The sequence below is a fragment of the Lepidothrix coronata genome, unplaced genomic scaffold (genome assembly GCF_001604755.1).
Source record: "Lepidothrix coronata isolate B3197 unplaced genomic scaffold, Lepidothrix_coronata-1.0 Scaffold6, whole genome shotgun sequence".
NCBI classification, from domain to species: Eukaryota; Metazoa; Chordata; class Aves; order Passeriformes; family Pipridae; genus Lepidothrix; species Lepidothrix coronata.
Genome location: NW_016690186.1, coordinates 4,631,122 through 4,654,449, shown reverse-complemented (window position 1 = coordinate 4,654,449; position 23,328 = coordinate 4,631,122). Strand labels below are relative to the sequence as shown.

At 34.3% G+C, this 23,328-nt stretch overlaps 1 protein-coding gene across 1 annotated transcript in view; it reads right to left on the bottom strand.

The window, feature by feature from the left end:
• The window catches only part of CCDC178 (coiled-coil domain containing 178), a 176,535-nt gene that overhangs the window by 73,314 nt on the left and 79,893 nt on the right, over positions 1 to 23,328 (bottom strand). Inside the window, 1 exon segment of the mRNA XM_017830823.1 lies at positions 9,126 to 9,134. Within this exon segment, the coding sequence (XP_017686312.1) occupies positions 9,126 to 9,134 (9 nt within the window).

Below are 23,328 nucleotides of genomic sequence, written 5' to 3'. Positions count from 1 at the left end.
GCCATAAAGTTCAGGATGATCTGACCCTGTAATTCAGGCCATTTTATTCCAAAGAAAGTACAAACAAGATCAGTATGTAAACTGAGGCTTGGAATAGCTCTCATGAAACTACTACACTAGTTTATTTTTACTAGTTCAGTACAGTATCCTGTGATTGGAGCAAAGTTATATTCTATGTCAACTCACATGCAATTTTAGTGCTGCCTTCATTGCTGCCATTGGACAATGGGAATGTATTATCCCGGGGCATAAATGGTTCCATAAAGGGTAGGTGGAAGACAATGGAAATCCAACACTGTTTAAGGAAATCAGTGAATAAATTACAAAACCTGTCCATTTGCCCGCCCCTTTTAATCTTACTGTCGTATTCAAACTATTGGGCATGTAACTGAATATCTCAACTGTACCTGAAAAAATAATGGAGCGTGTCTCTGCAGTAAAACAGAACGGCACTAAACTGATGAGTTTAACCCAGCAGAAAGAGCGGCTGTAAACATGACAAATGCCTGCTATTGATTTCAGGTTTAATTACTCTGTGCAGCACTGACAAAGCCCATCAGATGTTGTTGTGAAGTGTAAATGGAACAAACTACACTTCACTGCCCATAGGAAACTGATGGTGTCTGCAGTTTGCATTGTTTACTTTATCCTCCGTAAACTTCAGCCTTGATCAAATTAACAAGTGCTACTACCCTCCAACAAACTACAATGCACTATGATTTTACAGCAACAGCCTTGGAACAATAGTTCTGGAGCATTTCATTGGTAACAAATGCCTGGCTAATGACAGCATAATGGCAGCTGCTAAACCTTACTGTCCAGCATGGCACAGCCTCTAACCAGGCTAGGAAGAATTTTTAAACACTCTCTCACATTTCCTCCTATTTTGGGGGAAAGGATGGACTAGGCACTTAATATTTTGATAAAACTTATTGTTAAAATACACTGCCCAGACTGTCTAGGAAGTCTCTAATGACAGCAGAACAATAAAATCAGAGCACATCCTGCATGTTGTAGCTACCACTCAGAATGTTTTCTGAAATAATTTCCTTTTTTTCATACCCGTACGGCCCTACTTATTCACCCTCGTAGCTTTTCAGTTCTTTCTCCATTCTTCTCTACTTCCTTTTTTATTTTCATTGTGCATATTTAACATTCTAGCAACCAACAAATGAATGAATGATGAAAAAATGAACACAATTTGAATCAACTTATTATGAAAACTGCCCTATTTTTTTTGTTCACACCCAAGACAGTTTCTTGGCTTCCATTACATTGAGACTGAGTTTGCTACTTTACAAATGAATGCCGTTGTTCGGCTTATTCAGATTTTCTCTTTCTGAAATAAGATTCTACTGTCAGCATGAATATAGGCTGCATTGCGGGCTGTGTCTTCATTGCTGTTAATGTGAGTTATATAAAAAGTGGTTTTGTTACAAGTAAACTGTCAGGAAACAGAAAACCCAGATGCCAGTTTGTGCCGCTCTAACACTGACAGGAAAAACATCTTTTGATGTGTAGCCTACTTAGACTGTGTCTCCTTAACTGCTGCTTGCAGACCCACAGCTCTAAGGATTTACCCTTGTTCCAGAATGAATGAGCAGAAGACATGTACCCTCCTATTGTTTCCAGCAATGTGAACACAGTGCATAGACACAAATGGGCTAAGTAGTCTCGAGAAGCCTTATTTGCTTCCAACAATCAGCAGAATCTTGAGGACTCTAAAGAGATGGGAAAAAGGATGGGATGTGTGCATCTTCAGAGCAAATATATACTAACTCTAATAATTTCTAGTAAGCAGACATTATTTTCCTCATCCTACATCCATTTTGAGGGGAACAGCATGCAGTATAATCCTCAGGGGATTTGATGAAGTAAAAAATGGGGGGAGAATTTCTGTTCTGAAATAAACACCAGGATAAGATGCTAAATCAATAGACTAGTGCTGTGCCAAGGTAAGAGGAAGGAAAAATGATTTCCCATGAACAATATTATAACTAGTCTTGCAGCATGAAGAATTACTCTGGCCTCAAGGTTGATGCTGGAAGACTTGTACTGTCCAAATACAAAAATTTGAAATAGTTTTTAGTGATATGACTGAGAACAGGAAACTTGTCCTTATGGAAAGACAGCAATGTAGATTTGTTTTTCATTTTGAAAGAGTTTTTATAAAAGAAGAAAATTTTTGACAGGAAAGTTACATATTTGTTTAGAAATCTGTGTCACTGCAATGAATCTGTGTCTTACTGGCATGTAGACAGGGTTAGACTTGCTCCTAAAGCAGTCTATGTTTCATCTGAAAAAAATCCAGTCCTGAATATGTGATTATTTGTAGTAAACATGGAAAAAAAATTAGTTTTCCCATGAACTCTAGAAATTCTTCTTAAATTGCAGTTGGAAGGTAGAGTGGGCACTTTGACTCACCTGTTTTCCTAACTACTACAGCTCAACATGAGAAATATAGGACAGAAATGGTCTGAAAATACATTTGAGTCAGAAATGATACCTGGTACTGATTTTATCAGGACACAGAGGATATTTTCTTTTGTTGATTTTAATTATTCTCCTTCTGCAGTTCAAAAATTTATTAAACAATATTAAATAAGGACATGCACACTGTTGATTTTTGTGGGGTTTTTCAGTCTTTTTAAAGACCCACCCTGACCTTTTCTTTCGGAGACTTTTTTAAGGAATTTTCCAATAAAATTCCATTTGCTATACGTATGCTTTTGCATCCATCTTAGAATGTACAAAGAATGAATGAACCCTTAAGCTCCAACGTCTTCCTGGACAGTTGGGTTTCTCAAACAAGTCTCCTTTCCTTGTCAGTAGAGGCAATCCAAAATGTTAAAAAAGTGTTAATAAGGATCTTCAAGAAAGTTTTAAAGGAATTTACAAAGCAGTTTTGGTCATGTTATTTCTCTGGCCTTCTGTTCTTGACATATTTACCATTTGTGAATTTAAATATCTTCAAAGACTGAGCTTGCTATGGGTGAATTTGACTGAAAAGGTTATGGAATCTGGCTGAGTTCCAGGAGCTGAAATGGTCCCCATCATTAAATGAAAATGTCTGTTCTTAGAGTACTGACAATCCTAGATTCATGATTATGGGCCTATGTCCTGTCTATGGTGTAGACTGACAAAACTTATCAACTAGGACAGGATATTTTTAACCTTGCCTTTGAAAAAAAAAATCAGTGTTCTTCTAGCATGTCTTTTACCTATATGGGAAAGGATAACTAAACATTGGAGTAATATCCAGTAATAGCTGGACTAATAATCACCAAGCAGAGCAAATGTTTTTACACTGTGAAGCTCTGCCTACCACCTAGTGATCTCACTTTTTTCCTCAAGTAACAACTAAACCAGGATCGTGCTATTCCAGGAAAGGATATCTTTTGAGAAAGCTTGTGTAGGTTTTTGCATTCTCAGTAGTCCTAACACTCAGGTCTTTATAGTAATACCCAGAGAGGAAGAAATCCATATAAAGATATGTTTATTTGTTGGTAGTTAACTCTTCCATCACAGTCACTGGGATTCTACAGAAACAAACATTGATATGTCAGAAACTTTCGAGTGTCCATCTTGGAGAATTTGGAAAATGGATATTTTACTGATTTGTCAAAATGAAAGATACAGTACTTCTATGATTTTGATATAATGGATGATATTATTTTGAAAGAACAAAACTTTTATTTCATAATTCAAAAAACATGGAGTCTTTGTTTCCTTCAGTACTAGATATAAAGTATAAATAAATTACTTCTGGACTGTAGGAACTCGTCAGAAGTCCAAAATCTCCCAAAATTTTTCTTTGCATTCCAAAAAATCTTCTCAGAGTGACAGATGAATAAGTTTGGGGTTTTGTTTTGTTTTTCCTTCCAGAGCTAATTTTTAGTATTAAAAACCAGTTCTTAGCCTCATTTCATGTTAGGAAAATTCATTATGAGTATTTCAGGGCAATAATTTTCAGTCCAATCATTCTTACAGCTAAATTTGATCATTATCTCAAAAGCCACTACAGTAAATATATCAAATGGAGATCTGCACATGGGTAGGTCTAGAGACAGATCCATAGTGACACTGACTGGAAAGTTAAAATTCTACAGAAAAATTCTAGATTTAGAGAAAAGTGCTTCTCTTAAGAAAAATAAAAATAAATGAAACCTGTCTCCTTACAGCAATTCTAGATTATGCATATTAATAAAAATTGTGTACATCCCGGCTACTTTGGAAGGCTAGAAAATTCAGTCTCTCCATCGTCCCCCATCCCCCAAAACTGCACTTTCGTCAATTCTTTTTTTAAGATGACCAACTTTCTGGACTTCGTGGTAGATTTATTTTTTCCTCAGTGTGAATTTTCTGTTTCCAGTCTATAACATTCTATTAATGGTGGTGGGATCAAGTACATCATAGTGATGCCAGTGATGAGATTCATTTTTTCTCTTCCTTCAAGTTTCTTGGTGAATATGTCTAGTAGGTCTCATCACATTTTTTTTTATTCTGTCTACATGACTCTTCCTTATTCTATCTAAAGATAAAATGGGAAAATTCAATAAACTACATTTCCAAGAAACATTCATTTTATAAAAAATAAATTCAATTTATAACATTCACCTCACTTTCTCATAAAGTTTAAACATAACATAATAATTGTAATATGGAGTGAAGGATTCAACCCCACCTTCTTTGTGTACATTCTTCAAAAATTAAGCAGTTTTTAGATAGTCATCACTTAATACCCATCATTTTTGAATTTGAAGAATACATCATACTGACAAAAGAAAGAGTGAAACTTTACGCTTTATGTGTAAATCTCAATCAAGTATTTTATTGTACTTGGTCAGCAGATTTCTTTTTGAAACTACAATATGTTGATATTTGTATTTTGAATAATTTGCTTGACTTCAAAAACATTTTAAAGAGCTAGACAAGCTGAAACTACCTGTAACTCATGGCTGGCCTTTCCAACAACAGCTATAATTTGAATTGAGCGAATGGCAGCCTTCACAGGAATGAGTGAGTAGAATTATCATCACTTCTCTGCGTGGTATCCATTCTAATGAGAAAAAGAAAGGGAGAAAAGGCATGCATAGGTCTATTTGGCAACATGGAATCATTTAAATTGACTTTGAAAGAAAAAAGTACCAGAACCTTCTAACTCATGTTGGCAGAGATCTATTATTTGAGATCAGTTGTCTCAAGGTGGAGAAAGTCTCACTACTCTTCTGCATAGAATCATGGAATCATTGAGCTTAGGAAAGACCTTTAAGATCTTCTAGTCAAACTGTTAATTCAGCACTGCCAAGTCCACTAATTACACCAGGTCCCTAAGTGGCACACTACATGTTGTTTAAATACCTGCAGGGATACTTACCCACTTCCTTGAGCAACCTGTTCCAATGCTTGTCAACCCTTTTGGTGAAGAAATTTTACTTAATATCCAAACTAAACTCCCTCTGGCATAATCTGAAACCATTTCTTGGTTTAAAATTTACATAGTCCAAAATCATCAGGATACACATTCCTTTTGAAAACATCACATCTTATTTTTATTGCCTAAGGTGATCTGCTACAATTCATATAGTAAGAAGAACCCAAATCCAATGTTTAAGGTTTAGGATGGACTGGACAGCTTTGTATTACAGCTAGTTTATTCCCTCTTTGCACCCTTGTCATGACAAGACCTTTTGTACAGTCCTTCCGTCTCTGTGAATATCCTGGCCTTCGCAGCTGAAATCTGCAATGATAATTACATTGAGTGATTTAGCTGTTAGAAAGACCACCTTCGATCTGCATTCAAATGTCCCGAGGATTCTCCTGAGAAAAGGTACACTTAGCAAGGATTGAAGAAGAATGTGTCACAATAGAAATAATGTAAGAGCAGAATAATCCTTGGAGAGTTTAAGGTACAAGTATCCTAAGGATACTTATTATTATGTATATTTATGCTAAGAGTAATTCTAGAGACATTATTCTAACTAAAAGGATATTTTTTTAGAGCTTCACATGAATGTGAATAGTTGGACTGAAGGGAGTGAACTGAAATACAGGAATTGGAGGAGTTGATATGAGGAAAAGATTCATCACTCAGTGATACGCATTCCTGGCTGTTGCAGTATTTTCGAGAAGCAACACAGTTCAGCTATTGCTGATAGTATAGACTATCTGCACCACAAAACAGCACTTTGATAGAACCATAGAATGGTTTGGGTTGGAAGAAAGTTTTGAAGATCATCTAGTTCCAACTCCCCTGCCATTGGCAAGGACACCTTTTGCTAGATCAGACTGTTGAGGGCCCCTTTCAACCTGACCTTGAACATTTGAGGCGTGGGGTATCCACAACTTAGGCCACACTGTTCCAGGGTTTCATTGGTACCTTAATCTTTTGCCTCAGTGTGAGAGAAAGTGTTTAAATATGCTTGGAGTTAAAAAAATACTAAACTATACTACTACTCTCTGTTAGAAAGCCTTTTCACGCTTAAAACTGAATGTGTGTTACAGGTGCTCTCTGAGGTGAGGACTAAGTAAACAGTAAAATAATATTAAAATCTAGTGTGAAGCATTCCATGTCTGAATTATTTTATTTTCAGTGAAGGCTTGATTAGGAATTTCTGGTTTTGTGAAGCTGAATAGTCAGGAATATTTTAAGAATTAAAATAGGATGAAACAATTGACACACTGTTTCAAGTCCCACAGACAGTTGGCCACATGTTTAAATTAGTGGAATGAGTAATCCTATTGAATGCATAGAATTTAAGCTTAAGTGCATAATTCTAAAATACACTACTAAAAGATGTACTAAAGCAATATTAGTCTTTAATATCTGTGTGCACATGAACATATAAACACACACATTTATAATATGAGAGATTTTTTCCAAATTGAAGTCATGCAATGATGAATTGGCCTTAGTTCAAAATATGTTTTTTCTGTTTCATAATAAAGACCACACGGAATCCATGTTAAAATGAGAAGTTAAACCACTTATACTCTAAGTAGAATAAAGACTTACAAATCTAAGTCTTGTATAAAATGTGAAGTGCCCATGTACATTTGATACACAGCACTCCATTAGATGCTCTGTCACTGTCCAAATACAATTTTCTTTTTCTTTTTTTTTTAAATGAGTCAGTCAGAAACCTCTGATAGCACCATTTCAAATGCAAATAATTCTGTTCCAACTGCCTCTTTACATTAGCTAAATGAAGTCATCAGTAAACAAAATTGGAAGAAATCTTAACACAACTGCTGTAAACAACTTTAAAAGTTTTATATCCCAAAAGATTAAAAGTGGTAGAAGACAGTTCAGATTCACTGAGGTTGTTCATCACTGATAGAGTTTATAGTCAAAAAATAATCTCTCTCATCTCACCCAAACTGATACTGGTCACAGCAAATTATAATCAAAGATAGATTTCTTGGAGGGTGATAATACCATTAGATTTAAGGAATTAAAAATACATGAAACTTTTGAGTTAATGAACAGGGTCCTTAACTGCTCATTTAATTCAAACAGCTGTTTGTTAATGCCCTAAGCAGTGTCATAAACTGTGAAAATACTGTTGAGTGCAAGACACTAGTTAATGCTATAAAGCAACACATGCTCTAATATTAAAAGGATTTAATGGGATTAATAGAGAATAAAACATTAACTCCCTATTATGATGTTTTTAGGACCCAAGGGCAAATTCTGGCTAAAAAGGACTCTGGTTCTAAAAGCACAAAAAGTAAACTATAGCACTGTACAGCAAATCATGGCAATTTTATGCTCCTGAAAAAAAGTGGAACCCTGATAAGATCACATCTGTTCCAATCACAGACTGGATAAAATCACTGTTTACTAAAGTCCTAAATAACTAAATATGTGGAACCCCAACAAGATCCCATCTGTTAAGACTACAATTTGGATAAGGTCCTATTACAAAAATTTCTATATAATAACATCTTACTCCAAAATAATGAATTTTTTTTATTTTCTTCAGTTTCATAAATTCTTTCATAGGGATACACAATATTGTAAAAATCCTACAGCATAATTAACTGGCTTGATGAACATTAATAATATATTAGTATTTGGATTGTCAATTCAAAAACTCAATCAAAAACTAGTCTTACTGTTTAATCCATATAATCTCAGTTACATGTTCTTAATTCTAGTTATTTCAAATACATCTATGCAATTTTTTTTCATTCCTAATGCAATGACAGGTTTGATACTATATGTATCTCATCAGTAAATTACAAAAGCTTATTATTTGCAAAGGTCTCTACTAGTTTTTCTGATTTTTTTTTTGAAAGAATATTCTTCTTGGAAGAAAATAGAAAGTAGGTTGAATTTACCTTTACAGGTATAGCATATTTGAAAATTGTCAGTAGTAGGAGAATTTTGAAAAAGTTCACACAATCTTAATATATAAATAAAATCCATTTTAATGCCCAATCTTTTTTTAAAAAAAGTCATACTGCAGAAAAGAACTATGAATTTGTTTTTTTTCTAAAGATTAAAGGAAGCGAGGTTAAACATTGTGTTTTCACATCATATTGTCCTCCAAAACATTATTAATTTCTTTATAGGGTAGCCCATAAAATCAGATGCACTTCTGTCCTTTTAAATGGAAAAAAAATACCCTTCACAAACCTAGCAATATCTTTTAAATAATTTAATTATAATTCTTTGGTTAATTTCTGTATTTAATATTCTTTAAAACATTAATAATAAGTTGCAACTGTATTTGCATAGCAGATATTTTCACCTGAATATCTCAGTTTGTGACTTCTATAAGATCACAGGATCAGAAAGAGTAAGGCCCTCATTTATAATAAAAGTGAGGGCTGACAGCCACCAAAAAGGTAATCAAAGATAGAAATGGTCTTAATTTCTGCTTAAGTTCATGGAGCATATGCATTTCCAGTGCTTGATTCCCCCGAAGGAAATTGCTTAAAACCAGTCACATATCTAGAGGATAAGAACATCTACTTACAAAGTTGTGGTCTTCAACTAAAGATTGTATTCAGATTTTCCCATATCAACCTTTTCCATAAAGACACAGCAGTTATTTATATAATGACAGAGAAGGAATGAAGAGACAAATTAAGAAATAGTTTTCCACACTTGGACAAACTCTGGAATCCTAGAATTGTTAAGGTTGGAAAAGACCTCTAAGATCATCAAGACCATTTAGAAATGCTAATCAAAGTGTATTGAGATATCCAGCTTGTCCCAGCAGAGACCTAATTTCAGGTATGGACTGCTGGGGGTGGTTTGTTAGTTTGTTTTAGTCTGTGAACCTAGGAAGAAAAATAATCTTTCTGAAGGTTTATACTAGATTCCACTTGCAATAACAGGCCCTATTTCCCTGAAGCCTTCTGGCAGATAAAATCATCTTGATGTGTGTCCTTCCCTGTAGACTTCCTTTACCATTCAAAATACATTCAAAATACATTCCCTTCCCTTCCCTTCCCTTCCCTTCCCTTCCCTTCCCTTCCCTTCCCTTCCCTTCCCCTTCTTCACTTATTAAACTATTTTTATCTCGATACACCAGTTTTCTTGGTTTTACTTTTCTATTTCTCTTCCCCCATCCTGCTAGTGATAGAGGTGTGGGAGTTGAGGGAGTGGCTGTGTGTACTTAGCAGCCATCTAGGGTGAGCCCACCACAAAGTTAGCTGATAGAAAACTACCTTCTAGCTCAAAATCTGGTAGATTCAAACATCCCCAAAGAGAAGTCAAACAATTTTTTCCGACTGTCGCTCAATCCTGATAGCATGGAGGTGTATACTATGATACTTTTTTTGGTGTTGTAAACTTCCTGTATAAGTTTCAAATTACTGCATCACTGTTTTTATTCTCAAATTAAACTTGTGAAAAGAAAATTCTAAGGTCAAGACTGATACTCTCAGCTAGAGTTTAACATATCTAAACATAATGTTGTTTCCAATAATGGCAACACTTAAAATTTTGCAGTGCAAAAAAAGAAAAAGCAAAGAAAACAATCCTGGTTAAATGAAAAAAACAAACTGTTTGCTTTCTATTGGAACCAAAAGAACATTTTTTGTCAAAAAAGCAGTATTCATTTTATTGTTGACAGTTAGTTATGAATTTTGTGTTCTATTCTTCCTAAAGTGTTTGATGGCTGAAAGCAGAAAGAAGACCTGCCTCTATCCTTGGTCTTGGCTGCTGCTCCATGATCAGATGGAGTCTACTGAGGAGACACTGAGGAACATATCCTTTATCTGAAAGCCACTGAACATGTTCAGCGAGAAGAAACTCCCAGAGTACAGGATAAAGGTGGCTGAAAATCACACAAGAGTAGTAAGCCTGAAGAATAAGCAAAGACTGGGAAACTCCTGAGAATTACTTCTTAATTTCCATCTCAGGACATTACACTAGAATATAATGAGGTTTTAAGGCTTGTGGACAAGTTCGAATAAATATTTTTTCTGTCAGAGTAAGATCCTAAGCAAATCAACCTATTTGTTTGATTAAGGTTCTTTATTTACACTTCTTTTTGATTATGCAGTCAGTGAATACAAATGAACCCTAAAAGGTAGATTGGGTACCCGGTGTTTCATCTTCACTCTAGCATATTTGGAGATAGCATTGTATATGTTTAGTTTTATTTCCTTCCCTTGCTTCTTTTCTGTACAGATAGTTCTTTTGCACTAGAAAAGAAGCTAAATTAGCTTTAAAGGGTTTTGGTTTTTTGTGGTTTTTTTTTTAGTTAGGCAGCCTAATTTTGACTGATGTTTAGCAACTGGTACAAGTGCACAAGGAAAGGGGTTTCCAACAGACTCTCAATATTCATTATGTTTTTTACTGCATTATTTGTAAATCAAAACCTTCTTTACTATATTACAAGGCTTCAAAAATCACATAACTTAAGAAAAAATAGTATAAAAATATCTTATTAACGAATAAGTAATTTCCTGAGTATTTCAGTAAAATCCATCAAGATACCTAAAATAACACAAAATGGCTATGGCATCAGAAGAGCTCAATTTATGTGGAACCTTCTTAACACTCTGGTAATTTTAATAACAATATGTACACCCAAATTACTTGCAATAGACAAAAGACCCCAAATATCAGAGAAGGAAGATAATTGTCCCAACATTTGGTTCTGTGCTTTGATTCAAAATACTACTCTTTATGCTGCTTAAATCTTGTAGAAGAGCGGGTCTTACAAATGCTGAGAAAACCAAGGGAAAAACCAGGGAGAGCACTCATGGTTGTGGGAGTCAATGAAATTAACACGATCCCAGTTGGAGGCAGAATCTGGAATCCTTTATTGGACTTAAAAGTGGATATTTTAGGGTCTGGGGTTTACAATAGGGGATTGAACTTATTACAAGTGGGGGGTCTCAGGGGATGAAGTAAGGGGAAAACCCAAATTACACTTTTTGGGGTCTTAGGAATTACATCATAGGGAAAAACCACTTATTTTAGGATTACATTTTTGGGGATCTACATGGGGGAGAGATATTCAAGTTTACATAATACACAGGATACACAGGGAGGGAGAAAACAACAATGGATTTTATGCAGAGGCTTGATAAAATCAGAGTACAGTCTCTCTGGGTCTGGGCAGGACGTTCCAAACTGGTGATATCTTTTCTGGTCCTCAAACTGAGGTTTTTTCCGCAGCTTTCGTAGCCCAAGGCTTTTTGCTGAGACCGCTGAGACAAAAACCTTTCTGCAGGTATTTGATTTTTGGGATCCTACACATGGTAAGATGAAATAGTAAGATGAGGCCATAGACTGCAGTACTGCACAGATATAGACACTACTTGAAGCACTTGAACAAGAAATATCTACTCTTCCTATTTATTCAAGTATCTGCCATGAAAGGCTTGTGTTTTGGGATTCTCTAGGAGTTTCCCACATTTGAGCATAGCTATGATTTATTGAGATTTTAAAGAGTGGTCAAAAGAGCACTAAATATTTGTGAGACTATGCAAAATGGTTAATGCTATAGCACAGATGTTTAGTCTCTTTAAAATGCTCCCATAATCTGTGAAAATAATAGACTCTATGAAAAGATAGCTAAGTACAGCAATATAACTATTTGCTTGGAAACACTTTTGAGAATCTTGATAAAAAGAGATTGACTAACCTTCTCTCCCCATGCCATGGACTGGAAATTTCCCCCCACGTGTCCAAACTCCACTTAATTTTGGGTACTCACTCTATCACTTAGAATTCTTAAACAACGTACCTTCTAGCCTCTGTGCTAGCCCATAAAAAAGCCTCAATCTAATTGTAAGACTACAAAAGGACATATATTTTCTTATGTTTCCTGTGTTTTTTACAAGTTTCCTTCTCTGTTGTCACTACCTCTCTCATTTTAACACAGAGCTTCCAATTCTTACAACTAATAAGTAAAAAAATGGAAGACAGAACCAAGTCAGTGAAAGGACAGTGTAAGATGTGACTAGACATTTCTAGCAAAAAAAAAATCACCATAGGCTAGCAGACAACAGATAATTCAATACATTTTATGTTGATCGACTTAGTACAAGTTAGAAGGCATCATAGCATGCCTAAGAACAAAAGTAACAGGACATCTTATACATCAAAGAATCAAAAGGGCCTTTTTCATGAATTTTTCTTAACTGAAGTAGTACCAAGACCTGTACCCATCTTCACGTACATGTTTAAGGCTGACAGTAGATTCTCAAACAGATCTATTTTATAGAAGTGTACAGGTTAGGAAAAAAAACAGTACGAGATTTTTCAAGTTACTAACAGTGAAAGCATTCATTGTCCCTGGTTAGTACCTATGGATGTTGACACTATTGACTTCTGGTAATCTACAGAACTAGTGGTGCCAATAATTTAGATCGTTGAAGTCTCATATATCACATCATGAGAGCTATAGGTGTTGTTTTTCTCTCCAGCTCTCACCTCAAGTATCCCTCAGGTAATCTAAAAAATAACTCCAACTAAACGTCCAGTACATTAAAATTACAATCCAGAACTTGTTAGAAAGTTACATCTTTCTATGTAATATCTAATTTTTAAGTTTAATTTTCAGTTCACAGTACTCAAGATGTAGATGCAAATAAAGGTGAAGAGAAAGATGGATAATAATAGTCATTAATTTTGTCACTAAACAATGAGGCATAGCCTCCCAGTTTTTATCGCTCCTGTCAAGATAGAATATTAGTATTAAACCTTGCCTTCATATGTATACTGTTTCCACATTCATTTGTATCAAAGACAGTATGAAAAGTTGGTGCAAGACAGGGAAAGCTAAAGAACAGTAAAATTCTTTCTGAGATAGTTTGAGCTTTATGTCTGGATCCATAGGTACAAGATAAATATTTGTTCTCACTAGAAATATTTTCTACTCTTGTGAGATCTATAAGGTTATCACTGAAAATCTGAAAATTACCTGTGATGGTCTTCTCTAAATGAACAACCATTTTTTGATTTTTTTTTAATTTTCAAAAGAATAATAAATCTCAACAAATATTGAGTGGAATTATCAGATAGGACAGTAAGTTAAAAAAGTTAAAGTGACTTTATAATCCATGTAACAAGTATCACGTCAGGATTAAAAATCAAGATTTCCAGACTTTTACTGTACTAGTCAGCACTGAAGGGCATCTATCACTGCAGCAGAATTGGAATGACTTCTATCTTGATAACCTGTTTTCCTTTTGGAGAGTTTTAGGGAAGACAAACACGAGCAAAACATTTATATTCTCAAAAGAGGAGTAAATATTTATTTGCAAGTGTATATATGCTGTATTCTAAAATTTGGTCAGGATTTAATTTAGCAAACAGGAGGAGGAAAATGGGTCAAGTTTTTTGGCCTCACAACATGAAAGTCAGCAATCTATTGAAAGTGCATAGAAACAACTATACAACTAAAGAGACTTATGGCTTTGAGTAACTAACTCTTGGACACTACAGTGTGTAAGTATTTATCCCAACAGCACATACTACACTTACCAGTTCCTAATTGACTAAGCAAGGTAACTAATAGTGTGTTATTTTTCAAAGTGTATTATTCTTCAGAATTTCAATGCATGTAAACCAGCTTTCAATTAATGGTGTCCTACCACATTCTCATGAACTTATTAGCAGAGTAAAAGAAAAGTTGCTGATGAATAAAACCCATCATTTTTATACAAGTAAATTGAAGGGCAGATCAAAACAAAAGGAACAGGAACTCCTTTCCTGAATACGGGAAGAATGAAGCAGTAGTTGTGCCTTCTGGGTTACTCGCTGTCAAACTCACAGATGTTTTGGGCTTGAGCTCACGCAAAACAGAGTAGAATTTCACACTTTTGAAATAAAGTATCTGTATCTGTTTAGGTACAGAAATATTATATTTGTTAGATAGGAAAGGCAGCATTAACAGCTGATATTAAGGATGAGTATGTCAGAACTTGCTGAACTAGACACATACCTCCCAAAATACTGCTAAGCTAAGAGTATGGCTCCAATGCTATAAAAACCTTTGCTTTTTTGTGTAACAGCCCAGAGACATGAACATTAATATTCTCTCCTGTAGCACTATTTTGAAAATAATCCAAGTAAATTTCACTGAAAATGGTAACTTTTATAGATTAAATACAACAATTTATGTACTTATAGGTAGTGTAGTATGGCTACACAAAAAATATAAGAATATTTTGGAAGAGATGTCTGAGGTACATGTATGGTAAGGCCCTCTCCCTCCAAGGATCCTGAAAATTAAGTAGTTCTTTTCTTCTCGATGAAAGACTTAACTAAAATAAGCAGTATGAACAAAACTCCAACTGTGAACTAATTAAAGACAATTCCCTTTCATGGTTTTCCCACTAAATGTCACTTGTGATTTTATTTTGCTTTCCCAAGTTTGTCTTACTTTACATATCTGTCTTTTATAAGGTTAATGCAAAATACTAACTGTTTTAAATACTGAAGAATATACCCCAAACCTCAGAAAGTTTACATCAGCATTTATTAAGTCTAGAAAAAATAAAAGTTTCAACTGTGCCAACATGTGCAGACTCATACTAGTAATACTCTTCAGCTTTACCAAGCAATAACAAAAACCAAACAAATAATATAACAAAAAATAAATCAGGAACCCATTATTTTGATTTTTTTATTTAAAGTTGAATGCAGCATAATATGCAAATGCCTGTATAATGCTGAAGTCAGCCTTTAAAATATCAATACTACTCCAAATTAAGTAAAGTTTTCAGCACCTCCAAATCAATCTAACTATATGACAACATAAGTAACAAAACCCTGCTGACTCAGTCAACATCCTTGGGGTTTTATATTCAATGCTACCCAAGACACATTGCTCTGTTGTATAGGAAAAAAGAAGGCTGAGATTTTTAAGAGTTATAAATTCACATTCTTGGTGATGTAGGAAAATCACAAGGTCCAGGAAGAAGCAATTTGACCTATTTGAGCAGAAGATTGGACTACAGACCTTCCAAGGTGTTATTTTAAGCCTGGGGAGTCTCATTCTCCTCCTTAACAAAGATGTTTTAGCACTACTCTGACAATAGGACACCTTTCTAACACTTGCTCCATATGTTCCTTAATTGTGGGGCTTTAAGTGACTAGAAATGTCAGTGACCTGACAGTCTATCCCCCTACTATTTTACTTTCCAACATCCTCATAGTCAGTCTCATATCCCATATGCTATTCCTTGTACATCATGGCATTTCTTTATTTCCCATGTGTGGCGAACATGCAATGATACAATAGCCATTCTCTTTATTACTCACAAATTAGAATTTTTTTGGACATAACCGGCTGGGAATGTGTATTCTTCCCTACAAATTGGCCACTGCTGCATTAGCATAATAAAGAAATGTCATTATTTAAAATTGAGCAATAAAGTTATAATTCAGTTCTCAAAAAGTTAAACAGAGTTCTCATTTCCTCTTAAGCCTTCTGGGAACTTTGTTGAAGTCAAAAGGTCAATTTTACTATTCCTTGTACAGCACACTGAAATTATTTCAATTTCAATTTAAAAATTGATATTTTTTCTTAATTCCAAATTGGTAAGACATGCCATACCAAAATTCCTACCTGACTGATATCATTCACAAAAAATACATCAGATTTGTAGTCTGAACTAATGTGTCACATCTGTGGTGGCACAGAGTGGTCATGTATACATATGTAAAGTAGAAGTATTTAATAATGATTCCCAGTGCAAATGAAAATATCTTCTGCTGGGAAGATTCATGAAACCTGAGAAATCTCTAAAACTGAAGAAAATCTGCCATTAGAGACAGCTGACAATCTTTTCACTTCTTCATGATAATGCTTATAATAGAAATAAATCACAGTGTTATCTTAAAATACTTATGCAACTCAATTACACCAATAATTTAAAATTGGCAGTAGTTTTCATTTTCCTATACAATGCACTAGATCAGAAAAGGGAAGAGAAACAGAGTAGTAAAATACAGCTTTAGGGAAACTCAGCATTTATTCAAAACATAAGCTAACTTACCGCCAGTGCCTCGGCTCCAAGGAGTAGGTTTATGAGCTGACAACTTGACAGTATTTCTTTGTTATGACTGGCTGAGGATGTCCAATTGTCATACAATAATTTTCAGTAATTAGTATACATATTAGAAGTAACTCATCTTTTCACAAGAACAATGTTCTTTTGGATAAACAATAGCTTCTGCAACACTAAATTATAGAGGCCAAGCTACTAATTTATGGTGGGTTACAATTATACATGTTGTGGGCCACAAGCACTCTGTGGGCTGTGTAATGAAGGCCAATAGTTTAAAAACTGATTAGAATTACAAATAATCTGCCAGGTGTTTTCTTTGCTGTTTTGGAAGACAGCATTATCCTAGTCTTGAGCCTCCAAAGCCAATATGATAGAAAATACCATGGAAAACTCTGTGGTCAATAACATTTCAAAAATATCTTTCTCAAATTGTGTATTATTTTTACACCACTGATCAAGAATAAAGGTACCATTGTAGTGGCACTACCACTGATGTTAACATAAAATCTCATCACTCCACACACGTTACACTGGCCTTGTAAATGGTCCTCTTAGACCATCTGTAAGAAGTTTGTAGGCACAAAGAAAATTAAGAGTAGAATAATTATAGAAGACTGATACAATAGATAGTTGGATTTATTTGTCCTTACATCACAGCGTAAGTTACAACCGTCTACCTCACATCATTATACAAAAATCTGAAATATTCCTTTTAAATAAATTCAGAATAAACAAAAAAAAAGTTTCCAAAGTCCTTTCCTTTTCTTCCCGCTAGAATTTGAATGCAGAATTTTAGGTATATCTAAGAAAATAATATTGTATTAATACATATAATGGTTATCTATGATGTATAGCCAATCAATAACACTACCATAAACAAGATTACCAAAAACATGAGCTCTAAACTTCAGGGATCCAGCTATAAAATATAACATGTAATAAAACAATAAAGAGAATAAAATAAAATATAACATCTAATGTGGTGTTTTGAGTTAAAGGGGAAAAATAGTAGGTTTTTTGTATTGAATCATAGAATATCCTGATTTGGAAGGGACTCACAAGGATCATCAAAGTCCAACTCCTGGTCCTGCACAGGACCATCCCCAAGAATCACATGTGCCTGAGAGCATTGGCCAAACACTTCTTGAACTCTGTCAGGCTTGGTGCTGTGACCACTTCTCTGGGGAAACTGTTGCAGTGCCCAAACACCCTCTGGGTGACAACCCTTTTCCTCATATCCAAACTAAACCTCCCCTGACACTGCCTCATACTGTTCCCTTGGGTCCTGTCACTGGCTACCACAGACAAGAGAGCAGTGCCTGCCTCTCCTCTCCCCCTCACAAGGAAGTTGCAGACTGCAATGTCTTCCCTCAGTTTTCTCGAAGCTGAACAAGTAGAGCATTTACATGGATAGTATTCATATTTTCATTTGGGAATGGCCATGGTGTAAGCAATATCATTTGGGTTCTTTTAACAACTTTAAACAGCTCTAGATTAGAAGGGGCTTTAGAGAAAACAGGTCATAATGCAGGATATGAACATATACTCTGACATTCAGAATGAGAAAAAATCACACTCTTGTGGATTTAAAAGATTAGCATTAAGTACTTTTCAGTGTTAAAACTAAGGAGCTTTATGAGACCATACATATCATTAAGATATTTTCTGAAGTCTAACTGTCCTGGAAAGTCCACTGCCTATATACACAGAGATTTTATGGATATACAAATGATAAAATCTGTTGCATTATTAAATTATTTATGGATTATAAATATAATAAAATATTCAGACCAAGTCTGATACTAAACACATATTTGATTGAAATTGCTAAGGGAAGGTAATTGCTGTGCTCAAGTGGTAAATGTAATTGTTTTCAGAAGTACTATATAAGGAACATAAAAAGTATAAAAATAAAATATAGATATAAAGAACATTAGCTGAATTTTCAGTATCAAAAATGTCAAAACTACAATACCATTCATCAGTTCAGAGTAAAACCATTTTGCTATCATTCAGTACAGATGTACCTTATTAAATTTCAGTTGTTAAGGAACAGTAAGTAGATGGGGTTTAGCCTACAGATTTCCTGAGAGCATATGCCACTACTATACTTTCCAAGGGTTATGTTATAGATGAAATAACAGTACATTCAAGTTTACATTTAATATTAAGAAAAAATACTAAAAATGTCAAATTTGACTTTGACTTAACCTTCCTTTAAATTATGAATTTAATTTTATTTAATTACAAGTTGCATACTAAAATACTCGTAATGAGTGGATACTAACTTATTTTTTTTTTCTGCAACTGTTTCATTTTCTACTTATAAATCATTTAAAATCCATCAAATCTGAATGGTAAAATTTTTAGACACCTGAAAATTTTCTGTGATGTGAATGTATGTTTCCAAGACCATTGGTACTCTCCAAGTTTATAATTTATTTGGGTCAGATCTCGTTACAGGCTACAGCTTAAATGGATACTGCATTTGAAATATATAACTTAATAAACATTAAAATATGTGTTGAGCATATGTGCTTAACTGAGGAATCCCTCAAATTTTTAAATAACACCTTAGGAATCCAAAATATAACATTTTCACCTATTTGTAATAGTTTTTTCTAAATCCAGCATTTTTTAAAAAATAGGTATGATCTTGTCCAGTGCAGAAGAATATCACTATGCAACAGCGGTTTTCTAAACCTTATTGCACCAAAAACAATTGCATTTGTGGAAACTGAAGTGTGAAAAGCTTTTAGGAATGATAAGAAGGGAACTGAATAACTGTACATGTTTCTGCATAAGGGTAACTGCAAATGGTGATCTTTGCAAGAGAGTAAAACTCTTCAGCTTCATTTTGGGAGCTCATTCTGCCTTTAACTATCTTTGTAGGATAAAGTAAATTTAGGTCTTGATTAACATAATGTGCAAAATATTAAAGAAATGGAGGAAAAAAATTAAATACTTTAAAGCCAAGTTTCTGCTGAAAATAATGAGGCTGCATAGATTTTGGAAAGGGAAGATACAGACTTTATATTCTACAATAGTCAAAAGCTGTTCTTAAAAAAATGAAGGTAGACAAAACCATGAAACAAGTATCATGGTCCTGATCTTCTAAGCAGTCTGTAGATGACTTTCTTTACCTATGTGATGCTTACTGTAGATCAGATTGAAAATTAATATTAAACAATAAATGTTTATCAAGAAAAAGTCTTTGCTACGTATTGGTTAAACTTGGATTTTGAACTTATCTGGATATTTACAATTAATCTAGGTTTCCATCATTTTCTTGGTGAAGTCTGTAGGAATTTTCAGGTTTTAGTGGAAAAAAAAAAGACTTCTACCCGTCTTCTGACCTTTATGTTCTGATCTACAGTAAGACAATCCATTTTTAACAGATCTTCTAAGCCCTGTTGTGTGACCAGTCCAGTTGAACTTCCCTGTCAAAACCTACAAAACCTATTTATGTTGTTATGACCATTGTATTCTAAGGGAGGGAACTATTACTGCAGATCTTTGTTCAAGTACACTCTGACACAAGGAAAATCTGCTCATGCAGGTCCTTTTACAAAATTGGATTCTAGCAACTAGATTGGATTAGGACCCCTGAAAAAAACAGTAATTTTTATCCATTGGCCAAACAGTCCTGAGACATTAATTTATAGATTCTTTTATGATGTTAGACAAATAAGAAAGACTTTTTTTCTTTTCTTTAAAATGTCCTCTGCTTCTTTGTCCAAGTTGTTTGTTTTGCCTACTGTCTATATGAAGTTTACTGTCATATCAAGCACCCTGTAAAAAAACTGAACCAAACTTCCAAACTGGCAAATTCTCATTCTTATCTGACTGGTCTCTACCAATGCCTACTGAAAACAGGTATGCTTATTAAAACACTATTTACCAGCATTGGATAATTCCTGCAGTAGCTGACATGCAAAATGGTTTGCAGCTACTTTAATCTCCGACATAATAAACAAGTAACAACATCTTTTGACCACCATTGCTCAAAAAAAGAGCAATATACCTTAACAAAGAGGGATGGTATGTTCTAATTGAAGAGACAAAGGCAAATTAACAAAAAAATGAATTAAGAGTTAAATAATGATTTCTATTTCTATTAGCAAAGAATAGGTCTGCCCAGCTATTAATATCTAACTAAAATGTGTATTCAAATCACACCTGTTCGGTTTCTCAAAAGTGCTATTTCAGCTAATTTAACCATTCATTCCTCTTAGGGACACATTTTGCTGGGAAATTTAAGCTACTGAAATCAACCTGAGTAAATCATGCAGTTAAATGATTTTTGATAATAGAAAATTTTGGCTGACTGAAAATGCTTAAAGACTGTGGAAGTACAGAATACTGGTGGATGACTAGACAGTTTTGCATCCCATATGTCACAAACGTAAGTCTCAACTAACAAACTTGTTATGATCTAACTACCAGCACTGGAACTGCAGTGCTAGAAAATATGACAGGTAAATAATTCAGCTACAGAGATTATTATTTTCCAAGAATGAATATAATTAGAATATACAGGAGGTTTTCCCCTCCTTTCTTAGCAGACAGACGGGATCATAAAATAATACAATTGTAGAATTGTGTTCTTTTCTTCATGTCTGCCAGTTTAATTTGATTTGTACCAAATTCAAATATACTGGCATATGCCATTTGAGTTGAAACAGCCCTTTGTATTCCCATGGGGCTTATTTGCGTTGCAGAAACAGGTATAACCTAATTTCCTGTCTATGACTTAATCAAGCAATCTCTTAAAAATTATGGTCCTAAAAATCCTGTTATTCCTAGCTAGTACAGTCAACACACATTATTTCATGTTCAAAATGGATAGAAAGAGCAGAAAATGTCTGCTTTGCAGTTTATCAAAACCTCTGCTCCTTCACTGAGAAGCAGGAGACAATTCTGCTGGAGCAGGGTTACATCTCAACTCCCAACATTCTAAATACCTTGTATCCATGTCTTTTGGACATATCACTCTTATTGGAAGGCTAGCGGGATGCCATTTTGGAGCTGGACTTCAGAGCAGGTTCTCTCTTTTCCTGTAAAAAAAGTGAAGTGGTATGACGGGATGTTTAGTTCTGTGCTGAACCCACTATAAGAAATGACAGGGAACAGTAGGAGATATTTCTGTATTTCCAACTCAGTAAAGTTTATTTTATTAGATATACTAAATCTGGGGGCTATGTGCAACAAATTCAGATTCAGCGCAGCTTCTGAATGGTGACCTCATGAAGAACGTTTGCTCAAAAATCCTATTTTTTTTTTAAACTTACATTGGTGAGTCTAATAACAGACAATACAGACTATGACTCTTGGAACATATAATAAATTTAAGTACACATCCATTTGAAATTCTTTAAAAGTACAAGCTCGTTTTTTGTCTAAACTGCATTTCTTCAATGTATCTTAAATTTTCATGATTTTAATGATTAAATTTTAAAGGAAATACTTAAATCACAGTCCTTTCTCTAGTGACACTATATATTCTTCAGAAGCTTCTCTTTGAAGAGATAATACAAGACTCCCAACACCTCAAACTGATGTTTAGTGTGTGTGTGATTTCACTGTCATGAATCCCAGTAACGCAGTTTTTGGGTTGTTTGTTGGACTGTTTACTGAATTTCTTTGGCCTCAGGCAACTGCCTATAGTACCCTATGACATTGCAGTCATCAAAAAGATCTACAAAGTCATTTTTTCATCAATGCATTGTCAGTTGAGACACTTTGAAGTTGAGACTTCAGATCCCTTATTCTCTAATTAGATAGTTTAAAATGATTTAACTGAAATTGCTCTACCATATGATGGTAGGTTCAGGTCTTTAAAAAAACAAAACAAAACAAAACTATTTTTGATTGTAGTATGTGAGCCATAGCTATGAAACTGATATTACTTTTGCATAGTTCTCTTGCTATTGATTATGGGGTCAAAATATAAATCACCTAGTTAAGAATTTTTAGTGGTTCAAGTTTTGATGCACTCTGTGCAACTTGCCAGATATACAACAATGAATTCTGGAAATTCCCCTGCTATTCATTTAAATAATCTTTTACACAAGCTATTTAAAGTACAAAGTTCTAAGCAATAACATAAAGCTCTAGAATTAAAATTTCATAATAAAAGGGCAGATGTTTCCACATCTTTAAAGAATATTTCCTCGATTGATAAAAGACAGGAGATTATACCCTTTTACTGAACATGATGCCTTTCTTATAAAATTTTTCTTTTTCTTAAAAAGTAGTCAAAACCTGTTCGATGAATCATTACTGAGTAACACAATTACAACTGATAATTATCATGCATCTTATCTGTGTGTTGAGAAAGGTGAGTATAAAGAAGAAGCTCCAGATAAAACTAGGGACACCAAGGTGTATCCAATTTTCCTAGATTCCTACTAATCAAGATCATAGATTTAGGATAAAGATGGATGTTTTTGCTGACAGGCAATCATCTTATTATCATAAGTTGGCAGTTTGGTGGTTATTTATACTTATAGTCTCCATGAAATACTGAAAAAGCAGGCTATATAGGTGTCATTACTTTTTTGATTGGTTTTTTTTCTCTTTGGTATACATGTGAAGCAACTAAAATGAAGTGAAAAAATAATTTAGGTCGATGAGGTATTTGAAAACTTTTGCAGTTCCTTACTGCAATGTAGACACCACACAATTCATATGCCAGTGAGTCAATGAACTACAAAGTAAGATAAAAAATAATTTATCTGTTCATGATCTTACACTCATGAACCCATACTTCAACAAAATGAAAAAAAAAAACAACTGAATCTTCACTTTGGTACTAAAAACCTCTGGTTCTTATTACAA